General features: G+C 41.2%; 1 protein-coding gene and 1 long non-coding RNA gene across 3 annotated transcripts in view; both read left to right on the top strand.

Moving 5' to 3' along the window:
* Positions 1 to 9,092, top strand: part of SELENOI (selenoprotein I) — a 40,421-nt gene extending 31,329 nt beyond the window's left edge. Inside the window, exons 7-10 of one of the 2 annotated variants that reach the window (XM_011281271.4) lie at positions 1,779 to 1,827; positions 3,206 to 3,386; positions 5,626 to 5,808; positions 8,422 to 9,092. In XM_011281271.4, coding sequence (XP_011279573.2) covers positions 1,779 to 1,827; positions 3,206 to 3,386; positions 5,626 to 5,808; positions 8,422 to 8,520 — 512 coding nt within the window. In that variant the 3' untranslated portion in view covers positions 8,521 to 9,092. The remainder of the gene's footprint in view (positions 1 to 1,778; positions 1,828 to 3,205; positions 3,387 to 5,625; positions 5,809 to 8,421) is intronic. The other variant, XM_019827799.3, reaches the window with a different exon arrangement.
* Positions 9,093 to 9,273: 181 nt separating this feature from the next.
* On the top strand, positions 9,274 to 17,352 carry LOC123384578. Its single transcript, XR_006595876.1, has 2 exons — positions 9,274 to 16,015; positions 17,123 to 17,352. It is a non-coding gene; the product is annotated as an uncharacterized LOC123384578 (long non-coding RNA).
* Positions 17,353 to 18,602: the final 1,250 nt, after the last annotated feature.

Genomic DNA, 18,602 nt, shown 5'->3' with positions numbered 1-18,602 from the left:
GATCCTTCAGGCCACAGCTGCACTGACCACCTTCTCACCCCAGGCCAAGTGTGGTCAGTGGGAGTCTGGAGTGCGTAAGCTGGGGCTCATCTGTTGAGTGACAGTGAAATATCCAAATGAAGTATCCAGAAACTTGCCACATGTGTTGATTTGGAGTTTGACAGAGAGAAAGATCAGGAAGTTACATCTCTATAATCTGTACAATCAGAGAGTTTTATTTTTGTTTATTTATTTTTAAATATTTGTTTATTTTGAGGGAGGGAGAGAGAGTACATGCACGTGCATGGGGGGTGGGGGGGAGAGAGAGAGAGAGAGAGAGAGAGAGAGAGAGAGAGAGAGAATCCCAGGCAGACTCCATGCTGTCAGTGCATCGGGCTCAGACAAACAGTGAAATCATGACTTGAGCTGAAATCAGGAGTTAGATGCTAAACTGACTGAACCACTCAGGTGCCCCGGATCAGAGAATTTTAATGTTTATTTATTTTTGAGGCAGAGCATGAATGAGGGAGGGTCAGAGAGAGAGGGAGACCCAGAATCCGAAGCAGGCTGCAGGCTCTGAGCCGTCAGCACAGAGCCCGACGTGGGGCTCGAACTCACAGACCGTGAGATCATGACCTGAGCGGAAGTCGGAAGCTCAACCGACTGAGCCACCCAGGTGCCGCCACCCCCCCTCCCCCCCCCCCCCAGCAAATCAGAGAATTTTAAAACTGCAAGGGACATTAGGAAATCATTGAACCCATCCACATTGGACAACTGTGGAGTCTGAAGCTCAGAGAGATTGTCTGATTTGCCCAAGAGTACATTGCCAGCTTTTGGAGTCATCTGCAAGAAGCTTCTAGTTAAAGCTGTAAGAGAGGATTCTCTGAGGGAGGATAGAAGCACAGGTGAATGCCCAGTTAGGAATGCGCAGGGGACAGAGTTGCCAATAAAGGACACCACACGTAGGAGCTGGATGGCTGACAGGAACATTGGGAGGATGGAATCACAAAGGCAAAGGGAGGAAAGAATTACAGTTAGTGGAGAGTCAATGGAGTCCTCTCACTTAGAAGTCAGGAATGAAGAAAGAGTATCAAATTTGATCATTAGGAGAACTTGGTAAATTCAAGAGTGCAGTTTCTGCAGAGGGAAGGCAGAAGGAATAAAAGAGTACTGAGGAAGGCCATGGAAAAGTCTGGCGAGTGATTGGGAATAGCAGAGTCAGCTAGCAGAGAGCGAGGGCAGCAGAAGCAATGGTAGGGCTTCCTGGGAGGGCTGTCCTTGTTAGGTCTGAGGGGAAAGAACTGGTGTCTGTGGGCGGAGCGGGCGGAGAAATGAAGAATGCTTGGGAAAGAAAAATCAGTGGCAATGGGAAACCGCGGAATCCAGCGGTAACTCACACTCGTGCGATTTACTGTATGCCAAGCCCTGCTCCGGGTGTCTTTACGTGTAATAACTCACTTATTTCTCAAAAACCCTGCGGGGCCAATTCTATCTCTGGCTTATAAAAGAGGAAATTGAGGCACGGAAGCGTTAATCTGCCTGAAATCACATAACCTGTTGGCACAACCGAGATTCGAGCCCAGTCTGGCTCCCGAGCCTCCGCACTGAACCACCAGACTGCCCTGCTGCTCTTCCGGTTGTCACTGTTGTTCAGAAATGTATTTAATTTCATTACAGAAGTAAACCCGAACCTGTGAATTACTGGGTCTAAAACTATTACATATTTTGTATGCATTCGATAATTATAAAAATCCCTCTTGAATAACAATTCACAGTAATTTAAATATTCTCCCTTTTAGGCTGTGCATTATGTGTGACTCTTCCGATGAGTTTATTGAACTTTTTCAGGTAAGTACCTTATTATTTGGGCAAGAAGTGTGACAGTTGTTACTCAGATGAATTTTAGGATCTGTTTTGCTTTTGGAATCTGGACATTTTGAGAAGGTCATAAAAGCTGTATTTTGAATCTGGGATGAGTTTAGGACCATTTAGGGTATCTACGGTGGCTGTGTGGTCATTTCGACCACAGCACAAACTACTCGTTCTTTTATTACAGTTTTTGGTTCACCAGACAAGTCTTCTAATTTGTCATTTTTTGTGAGTGAATTGGGAAGGAGTGTGTTCCCGTTGAATAGTGACAGGTTTATGTCCTTTTTAGAGATTGATGGTAAGTTTTTATGAATTGATTCTGTGTAAGTTTAGTCAGCATGATCATAAAATTAAATTTCTGAGTTTGTGTAGTTTAGGACCAAACCCCGGATCTGTGCTGACTTCCAAGTCGCACTATATAAAAATTCCCGCCCCGAGGAGTGGGGCCGGGGATACTGTGGGAGTTGCCTGGGCAGAGTTTCATTTCTCTGATCTGCACTTCACCTTTGCTCAGCCACGCTGAATTTTCTTACGGGCCCTGAAAGTACTTTGCTGTTTTCTCTCCTTGGTAATTTGGCCCCCACCTCCCTCTAGTGCTGTCTCCTTTACGTGAAACACTTGTACTTCCCACTTCATCCTTCAGTTCTCAGATCTGTCTTGCAGAATCCTCTCTGTCAAGCCACACTCTAGGAATCTTCCCTGTCGATGGCAGCTGGCAGCCATTCATAGGAACCATAACATTTAAAGCTCTGAAGGCCTTAGAGATTGAGACATTTCCTCTTCTTCTAAGGATGAGGTCCTCATCAGGCAATATCTTGTCCAGAATCATGTTGTCAGTGACAGAACCAAGACGAGAATTTGGGGCTTTGTTCAGATGAGCAAACATGTATGGGAGTGTGTGGCCAGAGACAGTGAGATATGCTAGGACAGTCTCAGTGCAGAGTCGTCCGCTCTTAGATTCTCTGTCACTTGGTATCATAACAACACAGCCAGGTACTTGCTAGTGCTGTTTTGTGTTCATTTGATTTCCCCTCGTAGAGCATAAACCTTGTAAAACAAAAGATCAGGTTTTATTTATCTTTACGTTCTGGAGGCCCCGGTGTCAGAACACTTCCATCCTAGTCCTGGCCCTGCCACTTGGTAGGAAGTTATATAAATTTGAATTCTCACGTTGTCACTTAACCTGTCTGTAAAATGGGGTTTAGTAATGTTGGTTCTATGTATGCTGTGGGATTATTGTGAGTGTAAATTAAGAGGATAAGTGTGAAAAAAGTTTCAAAACTACAAAAGTTAACAAATACGGAATGATTTTTATATTGTAATAATGTTCTTTGTATTACTTGATTTTTTTTTTCAGAAGCTATAAAAATAACACCTTGAAACACAATTCAGTCTATGAAGCTATGGTTCCCTTTTTTTCTCCATGTTTGCTCTTCATTTTGTCTACAGCATGGATCCTTCAGTCACCTTCAGATATTTTAGAGATACATCCTAGACTGTTCTACTTTATGGTTGGAACAGCCTTTGCCAACATCACAGTAAGGTTTTTTCTTTTTCTTTTTTTTTTTAATGTTTATTATTTTGAGTGAGAGAGAGCACATGCAAGGGAGGGGCAGAGAGAGAGAGGGGGAGAGAGAGAATCCCAAGCAGTCTCCTCGCTGTCAGCGCTGAGCCCAACGTAAGGCTCGATCTCACTAACTGTGAGATCATGATCTGAGCCTAAGCCAGGAGCCAGATGCTTAAGCTGAGTGACTCAGGCGCCCCAGGTTTTTTTTCATTTAAGTCGTATCTGAGGAATATATGACAAAATGTGATAATTGGAGAAATCTTTAGAATTAAAAATAAACAGATTTTAATTTAAAGATATTTTACAGTAGAAACTTTAAAGAGTAATAAACCCAAACACAGAACATGCTAAAAATTATTTTTTCCTTTTCCAGATGGCTGCAGATCTAATGATTAGTTTAGGGAAACTAAAAAGGGTTTTTGAGAACACACACACACACATACATTTTTAAATCAGCTGATTTTAAAATTAAGAACAGGTGTAAAAACTTTGTAGTAAATACAACATATTTTTCAAAAGCCCTTTCTCTGCCATGGCCCAGCAAGACAGCAGCCAGGAGAGATCGGGCGCAGTTGAGAAGAGACCTTAATGGTCCTGACAACCCGGGAGCATGTGCTCTAGCTCCGGTCAGGTCCTTAGTAAGTTTTTACTTTAAAAGCTAGCCACTGAGCTTATGTTTCCATGTGTGTAAATATGTGTTCATTATCACCGGTCCTACTGATTTCGCAGGGTTTAAAGATCTGAAAATATTAATACCTTGTATTAAAAAATTATCTGTGAAGGAATAAAAGTAGATTTGAGTAAGGTATTGGAAGTAAAGAAGCCAGAGAGGTTTTGAGGTGTTAATATGACAATATGACTGAATTGGAGATAGCATCTCTTCATCACTATAAAGAAATTTAGGTGTATGGAGCTATACAAGGCTATTTTGAAAGTTCTTTTCAGATATCACACCATCTTAAAATCGGGAGAAATTCCTTTTATCCAAACTGTTACCTAGCGGAAGAATGCCTTCTATAGCATCCTTGCTGAATTATTTTCCAGCCTTGTCTGACACTCGGAGAGTCCATGGGTTTGGACGTGGGACAGGGGTTCCGTTGGGCTTCTGAGCAGTTGAGAACTTCTGAACTTAATAATGTTGTGTAAGTGTGTTGGCTCAAGTACTGGAATGCTTTTAAATGTTGGAGTGACTTGTTTTGAAGTGCTTTGCTAAATGACATAGCAGATAAAGGGCTAGTATCTAAAATCTATAAAGAACTCACCAAACTTCACACCCGAAAAACAAATAATCCAGTGAAGAAATGTGCAGAAGACATGAATAGACACTTTTCCAAAGACGACATCCAGATGGCCAACAGACACATGAAATGATGCTCAACGTCACTTCTCATCAGGGAAATACAAATCAAAACCACACTCAGATACCACCTCACGCCAGTCAGAGTGGCCAAAATGAACAAATCGGGAGACTATAGATGCTGGTGAGGATGTGGAGAAACGGGAACCCTCTGGCACTGCTGGTGGGAATGCCAACTGGTACGGCCGCTCTGGAAAACGGTGTGGAGGTGCCTCAAAAGATTAAAAATAGATCAACCCTACGACGCAGCAATAGCACTGCTAGGAATCTACCCAAGGGATACAGGAGTGCTGATGCATAGGGGCACTTGTACCCCAATGTTTATAGCAGCACTTTCAACAATAGCCAAATTATGGAAAGAGCCTAAATGTCCTTCGACTGATGAATGGATAAAGAAGATGTGGTTTATATATACAGTGGAATACTACTTGGCAGTGAGAAAGAATGAAATCATGCCATTTGCAGCAATGTGGATGGAACCTGGAGGGTATTATGCTAAGTGAAATAAGTCAGGCAGAGAAAGACGGATACCTTATGTTTTCACTCATATGTGGATCTTGAGAAACTTAACAGAAGACCGTGGGGGAGTGGCAGGGGGAAAAAAAGTTACAGAGAGGGAAGGAGGCAAACCATAAGAGACTCTTAAATACAGAGAACAAACTGAGGGTTGATGGGGGGTGGGGTAGAGGGGAAAGTGGGTGATGGGCGTTGAGGAGGGCACTTGTTGGATTGAGCACTGAGTGTTGCATGGAAGCCAATTTGACAATAAATTATATTTTAAGAAAATGAAGTGCTTTGCTAATTAAATTTTCATTCTTCTTTTTTTTTTTTTTTCCTTTTCCCTAACTTCAAGTGTCAGCTGATTGTTTGTCAAATGAGCAGTACTCGGTGCCCAACTTTGAATTGGTTGCTGGTTCCTCTTTTCTTGGTTGTCCTGGTGGTAAACTTAGGAGTAGCCTCTTACGTTGAGAGCGTTCTCCTGTATACCTTAACAGCTGTTTTCACTCTGGCCCACATCCATTATGGAGTACGAGTGGTGAGTCATCTAGAGCAAAATTGGTTCTATTTGGTTCTTGTAAGTAGTAGAAAAGTGGCGAAGGAAAAATTTCAAAAAAAAGTTGCTTATGAAAGTAGCTGGAAGAATTGGGATAGTCCCTATAAATATTGGATAATATCCAGGTACATAATATCAGATACTGTTTCTCTGATGAGTATGTTACAGTAACTACAAATAACTTTAAAACTCAATAGTTATTATGAGGAGTTCTTGTTTTTAGGTACAAATGTGAACTGTTTTCTTGGTGAATGGAATTGTAAGCTCTTGTGTGCTTTTAGTTATATGAGACCAAGTAATCCCATTTGTTGATTATCTCTTTCTATACTTTTTTAAAAATTTTATTTATTTTTAATGTTCATTTAATTTTGGGAGACAGAGAGAGACAGAGACAGAGCACAAATGGGGAGGGGCAGGGAGAGAGGGAGACACAGAATCCAAAGCAGGTTCCAGGCTCTGCACTGTCAGCACAGAGCCCGATGTGGGGCTCGAACTCGTAAACCATGAGATCATGACCTGAGCCGAAGTCAGATGCTTAACTGACTGAGCCACCCAGGCGCCCCTGTTTATTTATTTTGAGAGAGAGAGAGAGAGACAGAGTGTGAACAGGGAAGGGGCAGAGCGAAGGAGAGAGAGAGAATCCTAATCCTGATATGGAGCTCGAACTCACAGACAGTGAGATCGTGACCTGAGCTGAAGTCAAGGATCGGATGTGCAACCGAGTGAGCCCCCTCAGGTGCCCCTCTATACTTGCTTCTTTAGCTTTAGGGGACTTTTTATCAGGAGAATTATAGAAGAGAATGGATTTAAGAAGTATTTTGCAAACCTTAATATTCTCTTCTAAAAAGAGGCTAGTTTCAGGGCAAATGGACTAAGGTAGATATAGTAAAATGAAAATCAGAGCCATGCAATTTATTTTCTTTTCCTCACACTTTAACATTCTTTTCTAATCATGTATTTTAGCATGGTCTTATAATTATGGTTTTTAATTGTACAGTATTCCAGCAAGGAGATTACTTAATAATTACCCAGTTTACTTAATTACGATCCAGTTATTTTAATCATCTAGGTTGTTTCCAGATTTTCACCATTACAAATAAGGTTGGAATAACAACAACAAGAACAACAAGAACAATCTGGAGTAATATATTTTTCTTTATTTTATTTTCTGAGGATGATTTCGTAGCAATGAGGTTATGTAAAAGGGTATTCGTGTTTTTATGGCTCTTAAAATACTGCTTTTATTTGGTATGCTTGTTTTGAAAGGAACTCTACCATGACTCAGTTTGAGACACATGTCTTCTGTCATAATATTTTAAAATGAGCGCACCTAGGGGCACCTGGGTGTCTTGGTCGGTTATGTGTCCGACTTCAGCTCAGGTCACGATCTTGTGGTTCGTGAGTTCGAGCCCTGTGTCGGGCTCTGTGCTGACAGCTCAGAGCCTGGAGCCTGCTTGGGATTCTGTGTGTGTGTGTGTCTCTCCCTCTCTGCTCCTCCCCCACTCAACGCTCTGTCTCTCCTTCAAAATAAACATTAAAAAAAAAAAATTTTAAATGAGCACACCTGTCATTCCTTTTACCTTGTATATGTTGCTAAACTTAGGTTTCTTCCCTTAGTGTTCTCCCCAAAGCAGCCTGCATTTGTTAGAACAAAGTAGATGAAAAAAATCCACGATAACTATGGATTGTGACATGAGGACATAATCATTTATGTTTTTATGCATACTTAACATAAATGCTTTATTTTATGTCAACGCTCTTAGGCTTTTATATTTCACATGCATGAAGTAGAATATAGTTGTAAATGTCTTTTATACTTGTTCTAATTTTTTACAACCCTTCAGAAGCATATCTTTAGGAAACTGTACATATACCAAACCAAACCAAAAACGCTTTTTTGTTAAATTACAAAGGCAGTATATTTTCACTGTTAAAAATCTGGAAAATAAATCAAAGTAATTGAAAAAAATTCTAGGAATATCTTTTTTGTCGGTCTTTGTGCTCTCTTGCCACGTTTTGCAACTTCTGACCAGAAGGTGAAACTTGCAAGCTACACAGAACATTCATTTGAACTATTGAAATACGAATGACAGCAACAGAACTAGAACTTTGGTAACTGACACATAACCAAGGTCTTGCCTGCCCACTAGGGATACCCTAACCTAAAATGTGGAGATCTGCTTTTCTACTGTTCATCAGGATTAGGAATGATTATCTAGAAATGCTGTAAGCAGTTGAATAGAGAGTCTATATATGTAAATATTTGACCTACTAGATATTATTGTGTCAACTAACCCAGTAGATTTGGGTGTGAATCTGGGTGGTCTGGAGGGCTCTGGAAGAAATTCTAGATTTGGGAGTTAGGCAGACCCATGTTAAGTCCTAACTCTCCCAGGGTAGTTCTAGTATTCTGTAGAATTCTATGGCCCTCTAGCTCTGTAGCTATCCTAGCCCACAAAAGCCTCTTCGTTATTTCTGCTGAGTTTTGCTGTTACAGTCGGTAAATTGTTGTCTCCAGTGGGTGAATTTTGTGTGCTTTTTAAAAATAATTAGGAATGTATTTGTCACCGTCTCATGTTCTGATTTTCTATATAGGTAAAGCAGCTGAGCAACCATTTTCAGATTTATCCCTTCTCATTGAGGAAACCAAACTCGGATTGACTAGGAACGGAAGAAAAGAGTATTGGCCTGTAATCTACAGAAGGAAGTACTGTAAATAAGATGCTTGTAAATATTTCATCCATCACCATTGAACTAAACTGATCTGCTTAACAGACACGGGAACTCAGTGTGTATAGTACTTGGACAAATGATCTGAATTTACGAAATTTTGGACCTACTAATTCCCAACTTACTTTTTATAAAACTGTGTGGCATTTTGGTTAGGCATAATGTACTTTAGACCAGCAAAATGTTTCTAGTGATGTTAGCTTCATGAGTCCATGATGTTTTGGTTCGTACAGAGTTAAAGATGCTTTGTTGTTATTTTTAGAGCCCCCAGATTGGTTTAGGAACACTGATAACATTAAGAAAACCACAAGATGTTTTCATATTTGATACTGTTTCAGTGGTAGGTCTTTCGCTATGGAAGTTATCAATAGCCCAAATCTAATACGGGGAAAAGATAAGAGGAAGTTACTGTTAGCCGGAGATGCCAAATGATTACAGAACAATATACAGTTGCCAAATACTCATTTCTCCTTCCCATGGAAATGCCTTTTGTCCTCATGTGCTAAGAGAGCTAATATATATATTTAGATTCTCTAGTATCCTGGCTCTCTTTCTTGGGAACAGATCTTGACAAATGGTTTAATTTAATTTAATTAAAAAAATTTTTTTTTAAGTTTATTTACCTAGTTGGAGAGAGAGAGAGAAAGAGCGCACAAGCGGAGGAGGGGCAGAGAGAAGGAGAGACAGAATCCCAAGCAGGCTCCACGCAATCAGCACAGAGCCTGATGTGGGGCTCGAACTCACGAACTGCCAAGATCATGACCTGAGCTGAGATCAAGAGTCAGACGCTTAACCGATTGCACCACCCGGGCGCCCCCGGTTTAATTTTCTTTTAAAGAGAAATCTTCTACTGAGACTTAGTAGAGAATGGATCATAATTGTAGCTCACACATTAACATGGTTCATCGTTTAAATGTGGTATTTTCCCCCTCAGCGGCAAGTTGGTGAGATTTGGTGCCTGCGAACTATGATTATATGAATGCATGTGACAGTCCCAGTCCTGTGATAATTACTCGTAAGGAACACAGATAAACTTCCTTATAAGAGAAATTTACCTTGGAGTTAGGAATCTCACGAACCTCCCTATGAATTACTGCTATGAACCTCACTCTGAAATTAGTTTCCTGATTCAATTTGTTCTTCCGTTCGTCCGTCCTGTCTCTTTTTTGTGGAGGAGAGAGTGCTGTGTTTTTATTTCATACAGGATAAGGAAGTAGACATTCTTTCTTCCCCAACTTGCCCACTTCTCCACTTCCTCAGTTGAAGAAAACTTTTGAGATATATGCCTTACTTAGTATCTACTCTCTTTAAAATGACTTGGAATAATTTTTGAGGTTTACTGACAGAGGTAAAAATCCCTTTGACTTCAATGTGGTTGTTTTTTACATGACACCTTCTCATGACTTTCTTTTTGACTTTGTCTCCGTGTAGTTTGGTGGTGGTGATATTTACTTGCTGATTTTCCTTTATTTTTCCACTGAATGAAGTTTGTGCTTGAATGAAGAGTGTATCTTAAACCCTTTTTTTTTTTTGGATGGATTGCACTTGGATAAAACTGGCACCACTGTGTTGATATGTAATTAAATTCTTTACCATTATTTATCTATGAATGTGACCATCGTTAAATTTAATTATAATGTATTCCTTTTTAAATTTCAGTCTGCTGCTTTGTAAAAAGAACTATAATTGATATTTCAGTTTTTAAATTCTAATCATTGTCATCCAGTGTATTAGAAATGAGGAGTCAAGGAGCTAACTCATGGTTCTGTACTCATTTTTAAAAACGGCTCGTAAAGGTTGAGGTATATCTGGTGACTTTTTCTGAGACTGAAAATAGGTGAGAAATTGATGCAGGAAAATGTGGGTAGTGATTCCATGTTTGTTAGTAACTTGCCATCATGGAGGTCAGAGAATGAATGAATTAAGTAACGTTAACTCTATTTTTTGTATACCTTGTTCTTTGTCATCTGCAAAATTGAACTGGATCAAGTGTTATTTTGGGCCGGGAACAAAGCTTCATTCAAAGGTTTCTGAGCTAATCATTTTACTATTTTGTTGACCTTGTACACAGAATGAGAGTAATCTGTATTATATAAGGAAAGAACTGATAAATATTTATTAAATGACAAATTTGGACCACAGGCTTTCTTCACCTTGTACAGTATAGTTACACACACACACACACACGCACACACACACACACACACACACACACACACACACACACCCTTTCTGGCATGGGGTCGTGTCCTGTACTTCTGGGGCTGTTTTACCTCAAAGTGTGTTCTGTTCTCTTTCTACTGCATTAAGTTTATTTGAAATTATTTGTGCCTATACTGTATATTTCCCTACAGTGGTAAAGAATTATGCCATAGTTTCATTGGCACCGTTAGATGAAAGAAAGGTGGCCGTCAGCAAGATAAAAGTGAAACTGAGTAACTATTTCAGAATACTGTGGACTTGTGCATCGTTAGTATACTGCTGACGTTTTCTTGGTTTCGTCTGCCATCTTGAAGTGCATCTCGAAAGCCCCATTTGTTACGTAGTGATACAGCAGCTGAAGCCGGACTTCATTACAAATAGCTCTGAGCATTTGTGTCATGCCAATTACCACCGCATTTCCAAAGTATAAATATAAATATACAAGATCTTTCAGGCTTCTGCATGATACTTTGGGGGTGAGTGGACCACCCCAGCCTTTCTCCCAGCATACGCTGAGCTGCCTTTAGAGGAGCAATGGTGTGGTTGGCCACACATGCATGTTTTCTGTCCATTTCAGAGTAGAGTGCCTTAGCCAGGCCGGAGGTTTCCTTTGTGTCTCTGCGGACCAGAGTTACCCAGACCTGTGAGAAGTTTCTTGTCAGGTTATGGTATGAAACCTGCCCTTTGGTGCTTGACAGAAATTAATTCCCCCACATTTGAGGGGAGCATGGGATAGAAAAATCTTTACCTGACTAGAGTATGTTATTGCCGTCTTTCCCAGTCCTTTACTAACATTCGTGACCGTCAGTGCATCGCACAGTTTAAAATTGTCACGGGTTACGGCAGCACTCCTCCATTCGCACACAACCGATGCACACAGCCGGGTAATACACAAACAGCAAAATCGTCCTTGGCATTTGAATCGCACCATGCTTAAAATGCTCTTAATTCTAATTTTAAAAAAGCTCCGTGCTGATTAGTCTAGAATGTACTTGTACTACTACTAACATGTCACTTATTTTAGTAGAGGTTTGGGGAAAAGGAGTGTACGTCTCGGGTTGCCCACATTCTAAGTAGGTACCAAAAGAGTATTGATCATGACCCGAAGTCTGGGCTCTGGGGGAACATGCAAGAGAAAAAGCAGGCATTGGGTCCACTTTAAGGAGAAAAAGGGGTCACCTTAGTGCCCAGTGATCCTAGTACAATACAGAATTTAAACTTCTCACATTTCAATTTAAATCGTCATTCCGCCACTAATTTCAAATTCAAATGTGAATTTGGAAGTTTCCTAAATGCTCAGTTTTCCAAGAATTTATTTTGTAGTCCGTTGAAAAACCTTTGGAATGTACCTTGCTTGCCAAAGTAGACTTTGATTCTATCACCTGTGGAAGATAAAAAGGTAAACTGAAGGTGTTTGAGTCAAAGGCTCCATTTCCCCTTTCTATTCTAACTAGAAGCCTGTGTGTGACTCTTCCTTTCATTCTTCTTCTGGGCTTCCTTTGAACTTGCCACCACCGAGGACAGAGGCGCCGACTTGCTCTGTAGCGCCTAGATATTGCCACATTCCAATCTCCTTGATTGCCTTAGATCTCTTTGCTGGTCTAGGACTGGGAATGTGCTGGAGGCAACAGAATGAAGCCGATGGGCTAGAACTTTTGGCTGTGGGTCCCCAGAAAGGCCAAAAATAAATACAGAAATCTTTGGTTGCGTTGATTCCTATGTTCAGAGTGGCCTTTAGCAGTTCTGGACTTGGTTGAGCACTCTGTGGGAGATTTGTGAAGTCCAGTTAGAATTTTCTTTTTCTTCTCAAGTGTCTTTGTAAGGCAGCATGCCCTTTCTTGAACACCCTGTGGGTGAATAACCTTCCTAAATTAGCTGCCGGTACTGGAACCTTCCAAGAGGAATTTTAATTAGTGTGCTGCATTTGAAGCACTTTGACATGTATATTTTAAGTGACAGTTTTAACAGGCAAATGGTGTTAAACTAATCACCGTGAAACTTGAAAGTGTGATGCTCTCTCTGTTTTAGGAAGCTTAAGTAAATTTCTGATTTTTCTTTTATTAATTTTGTGACCCATGTGACTTGCGTAGTTTACTTTCCGTCTTTGACAGTGGCCCAGATGACTGGCATTAGCAGGCAGTTACACTAGGGTTTCTGGTAAATCCTGGTTGTCGAGCTTTTCCAGAGAGAGTGGCGACACGTACCTTCTTCCTCGTGGGAAGCCATGGGAGTGGAATCTGCTGGCTGATTCGTTGCAGGGCTTCCACGGTGCAAGATAAATGTAACCTTACTTTCTAACCCACATGCTAGTACTACGCTTTGCTCTTCAATAAACAAATATGCGAGAGATAGTAATCTAGCGGATTTTTCTGGTTTGTTTTTAAGCGGGGACCTGCTCTTAAGACAGAGATCTTCAATGAGCTAATATTTAGGGAAGCAGAAAATGTTCTGCCATCTGTAGCCTTCTCACAGGTGGCCGGAGTGAGGAGACTGTGTTGCATTCGGTCAGAAAGCCCGGGTTCCCAGAATTGGAAAGTGGCACGTGGACTGATTTTAGAATATCTTAACGAGGGCTTGTCTCTATAGGAAAGTCCATGTGGACCTAACAGAAGGATTGTGTGGTCCATTCACATTGTCTTACTCTTCACAGAATCATTTGTAGAAAGGTAGGCTAAACCAAAGTGGTGCTGTTTTTAAAGCTTGTGAATTGGATCATGGCCGTAGAGTACCTAATGCTACATGGAACTTAAAGTCAGTATTAAAGATACCAGGATTGGCTAAATGCTGGGGATGCTTTATGGCTCTTTGGCTAAAGTCTTCTCTTGAGCAGTTTCTATGGGTAACCATTAAAATTTGGAATTGATTTTGTTTTTTTATTAAAGCATACACAACTCGCCATGAGCCCAAGATTCTTATATTCTTGACGAGCACTTTTTAATTCCAAGGAGTAAGTTCTTGACCTTACGTGGAACACGTTTAGTTAGTACTTGATATTACTAACTCGTTACCGGAGGAATGTTCATTTCACAAGATCTGTGAATGTTGCATTTTACATCTGTGTGAATTACTGGGATCATTCAGCATCAGACTTTAACAACTGCTGATTGAAACTGCCCACAGTATTAACATTGTAGGTTATGTTGTTTAGATAACTTAAACGAAATGAGTCAGCTTTCGGGAGACAAAGACCCAGCTACATGTAATGACATGCTCGTTCCAAAACGTGCCAAGAAAGCAGACTTCAGTGTTACACTCCAAATTTTAGTTGTTTTATGAAAGTAGCATTTCCTCTGGGTAGTGGGGAAGCAGTGAATTACTGCCCAGGTGCAGACTCCCTGACCCCTACCTTGTCCCCTTCCCCTCCCGTAGGACAAAACAGGTTAAATTTGTAGCCACCTGTAGGAAAAGAAATGGCTACTTTTCTGAGTAAGGCTTCGTGCCCTGTGACAGGTGGCAGGCATCCTGCCGAATCAGTCAGTACCTTGTGTGGCTCAGACCCGTTGCAGTTTGCTGTGTGTGGTATTCTGGAACAAGGACGGCTCCGTGCCTTCTCAGGTACCTATTAGCAACACCACTTACGCAACTGGAACGTGTGTGCCACAAGCAAGCAGAGTGTGTCAGTGAGATAAAGGGGAACACAAAGTCTTTCATTTCCTCTTTCAGATAGTTGAATGGAGCATATTCTTAATGGGTCTGTCTAGAACTTGCTGTGTTCGTGGTAAATAATGTAGCATTTATCTGGTTATGTGTGGTGTGTGTATATATACGTATTTACTATGTACACATAGGTTTTCTGCATATCTATGTATGATATATTCATATATACATGCAGTGTGCTCTTGATTATCTGCAAAATGGTACACCCTCGTTAGATTGTCTCTTCCTGTTGACCTAATCGGCACGTAGCCCCTAACTCCGAAGCCTCTTCCTCCTCTAGAGCCACAGTCGTTCCTACTTGCAGTTCATCTCAATCCCCGCGGAAGGCCCTTGTGAAATACGCCTCTTTCTGTTTCCCTTCCACCAGGGATTGTGAGCCAGAAAGACAGTTTTTGAAGAAGACGGCTGCTTCCATCAGGTTTGAGTCTTCTGGCTCTGAATGGTGTTGGGGCCCATCCCTGGCCAGAAGGCAGCTCTGGGAGCAGTTGTTGTGCTCAAGAGCTCGAGGGGGGAAGAGATCTAGCTCTTGCAGAAATGGGGCTTTACAACTTGCTTAAGAGTTCCTTATCTGCAGTGTTGTGAAGTCGTAGACAGTTTGGTCCACAAATAGATCCTATCACTGTTACTTTTGCATCGTTGGTGTTACTGTTCCCCATTGCTGGCCCCGATAATCAAGACCTGACTGTTTCTTGCCAGTGGATTCTGGAAGCCTTGCCTTCTGAACTGGATTTATGTTTATTTCTGCTGCTGTGAACCCCAAAAGTAATGCAGTAGGTTTTAATTTAAAATTGTTTCATTCTATTATGGATAAATATTTATTGTAATAAAAGTAAAGAGTAAATAATTTTTAAATCCTTTTAACTGTTTTCAGATTGTCTTCTTTATTTTTCCTTGGTAGATGCAAGAGGGGAGGGTGCTCTGAGGGAGAAGAATGCTGTCTCAGAATCACTGATTACTTTAGAGCAGCATAGTGCAAGGTTTTTTGTTTTGTGTGTTTAAAGAGTGATCCGCCTGCTTGCTCCTGGGTGTTCTACAACCCTGTGACTTGTTTCAGAAAGCCGAGTACCAGGCAGGTGGCAGTAACAGCTGTTCGTAGTGTCCTGCTCTTGACTGCCCCAGAACTGGGTGCTGGGCAGTGTATAATAATAACTGGGTCACACTTCAATTAGTTGGGAAGGTGGTTGTCTTAAACACATTTTCTCACAGAAAAATGTATGGTGTTAATTTCCCAGGCTAATTCCACAAGAATCTAATGACATACACTTAGTACACCCAAAGTTTAGTTCAGCTTATAAATCACAAGCTTTTATTTTAAAAACCCCTATTTTCTAACATTGCTTCTGAGAAGATTTCCTATCTTTTACATCGGAAGTGGTTCCCAGCTCTGGCAGCAGGCATTTAAAGTTTTTGTCTCTAACAGGCTTTGAAGAAGGTGAGGGGAAGATGCCCCGTATTTTGCCCCGGGGCTGCCTCTCCAGCGGTGTGCTTTTAATCCCCTGCGCCACCCAGCCTCTCGGTCGCCCCAGCAGTTCCTCCTGCCCTTCTGTCCGCAAATCTCGAACACCCAGCGGGTACCTGACACATAGCAGGCACGCACCAGGTAAGCAGCTTGGGTCCGTCCAGGCTTAGACCCTGCACCTCCAAAGTGTCTTTGCTTTTCTTCCTACTTTGCATCTTTTTTCCTTGCTCCCAAATTTCCTTAAGGAGAACTTGGTATCTGCTCCTTCCACTTGTCTTTTTGCTTTCATTCTGAAAGTTGCTCAAGACCTCCCCAACTTTTAATGCCATGACTGTTTCTTAGTCATGTTCAGCTTGGCGAGCTTTGGCCCAGGGCAGGTTACTTATTTTTTCTAAGCCTCCAATTCTTCGCTTATAAAATGGGATTAGTAACATTACTGTGATCACGCACATGTGCTGTGAATGATGCACGGAGGTATTTGGCACAGCGGGTGGGTGGTCTGAGGTAGGTGCTCAGTTTCTACTAACATCTAGTTCTCTATTTTTTTTTTTTTGCCTCTGAACTTTTCCCGAAGCCTGATCACCTACTCATGACTTCCCTTCTTTCCTTCTCTGTACCATCCTTTGTACCTTTTGTTGTCAGTACGTGATGATGGTGAGGCAGTTCTAAAAATAACTTGAAATGAATAAAGTAAGATTGCCTGCTGAGAATCGTAGTAAAATTCACACAAATTGGGAGACAAGACTAAGCCAAGAAATTATGTAAATGTCTGATGAATCCCCAAACCCCAATTAAGGCGATCTGGTGTAATTTTATGGATGTGGAATTCAGTATGTGACTGGACTTGGTATACTAAAATCTAGTCTGGAAAAAGACTACGTTGAAGGTAGACGGCCAGCCTGTAGCCTGGCAAAGGAAGCCCATATAGCCAGAAGGGTTTGCATGTATTACCCCAAACTTACCCAGGGATGGGGGTGAAAGGACTTGACCTACCTAGTTTTTGTGGCAAGTTATACCCACTGTGGGCCCTTGAGTTCCTTACAGCCAATCGCACAGCATCAAGAAACTTGCCAATTATAGTTGGATTCCATTTGTAGATCAGCCACAGACATATGCTGGTCTCAAGCCATAAATAAACAAGCTTTGTATGTCAATTGCAGTGTCCTGCTCGAATTAGGGTATCCTTTTTTTCTTTCATGAGCTCATTAGTGTAAGTCCATTCTCAAATCAGCTCTGCTTTTGGAGCAGTGCCTACCAAGGCGGACCAGACTCTGGATGCTTGTGAGTCATCACGGCAGACATCACCTACAACCCTCCCCACATCCCACATCCCTCTCACCCGTGACATTGGCCTGCTGCAGTCTCTTCAGGATCTCCTGTTACGACCCTTTAAAGGCAACAACACAACAACTGTTTTATTATGTCAAAAGTGATGTTATTTGTAAGCTTTTTTTAATTAAAAAAAATTTTTTTTTTGAGTTTATTTCAAGAGAGACTGAGTAAGCAGGGAAGGGGCAGAGAGGGAGGGGGAGAGAGAATCCCGAGCAGGCTCCACACTGTCAGTGCAGAGAGGGGTGTGGGGCTCAAACTTCCAAACCCGTGAGACCATGACCTGAGCCGAAACTAAGAGTTGGAGGTTCAACCAACTAAGCCACCCAGGTGCCTCGGTAAACTTTTTGTTTAGAATAGAAAGTTAAAACCACCTGTGTGTGGACCCAGCCCCCCGAGATACCCACTACTTTGTGTTCTTTTTCTTTTCTTGCCAAATCGAAAGCTTTATGAAAGCACTGTATATTTGGGCAAATATACATTTTAATTCTTTTTCCCCTCCCCCCCCCATGTTTTTATTTGAATTCCAATTAGTTAACATGCAGTGTACGATACAGTGATTCAAAACTTGCATATAATGCCCGGTGATCATTACAACAAGTACACTCCTTAATCCCCATCACCTATTAACCACCCCCTCCCCCCACCTCCCCTCTGGTAACCATCTATTTGTTCTCTATATAGTTAAGAGTCTACTTCTTGGTTTGCCCCCCCCCCCCCACTTTGCTTGTTTGTTTTGTTTCTTAAATTCCACGTATGAGAGAAATCATATGATATTTGTCTTTCTGACTTATTTTGCTTAACATAATACTCTATCCATATCGTTGCAAGTGGCAAGGTTTCATTACTTTTATGGCTGAGTAATACTCCATTGTATATATACCACATCTTCTTTTTCCATTCATCAGTTGATGGACACTTGGGCTGTTTCCGTAATTTGACTATTGTAGAAAATGCTGCTATGAACACTGGGGTGCATGTGTCCGTTTTTTTTTTTTTTTTTTTTTTAATTCCAGCTGGTTAACATACAGTGTAATATTAGTTTCAGATGTACAATACAGTGATTCAACACTTGCATACAACACATAGGATACAAAATCAATGTATAGAAATCTGTTGCATTTCTGTATACCAATAATGAAGCAGCAGAAAGAAAAATTGAGGAATCAATCCCATTTACAGTTGCACCAAAACCAATAAGTTACCTAGACATAAACCAAAGAGGAGAAAGACCTATACTCTGAAAACTATAACACAAAGAAAGACATTCCATGCTCCTGGATAGGAAGAACAAAGATTGTTAAAATGTGTATACTACCCAAAGCAATCTACACGTTTAATGCAATCCCTATCAGAATACCAACAGCATTTTCCACAGAGCGAGAACAAGCAATCCTAA

Source organism: Felis catus, chromosome A3 (genome assembly GCF_018350175.1).
Source record: "Felis catus isolate Fca126 chromosome A3, F.catus_Fca126_mat1.0, whole genome shotgun sequence".
NCBI lineage: Eukaryota > Metazoa > Chordata > Mammalia > Carnivora > Felidae > Felis > Felis catus.
The sequence above is the reverse complement of the archived record's forward strand: the minus strand, read 5'-3'. Positions and strand labels throughout refer to the sequence as shown.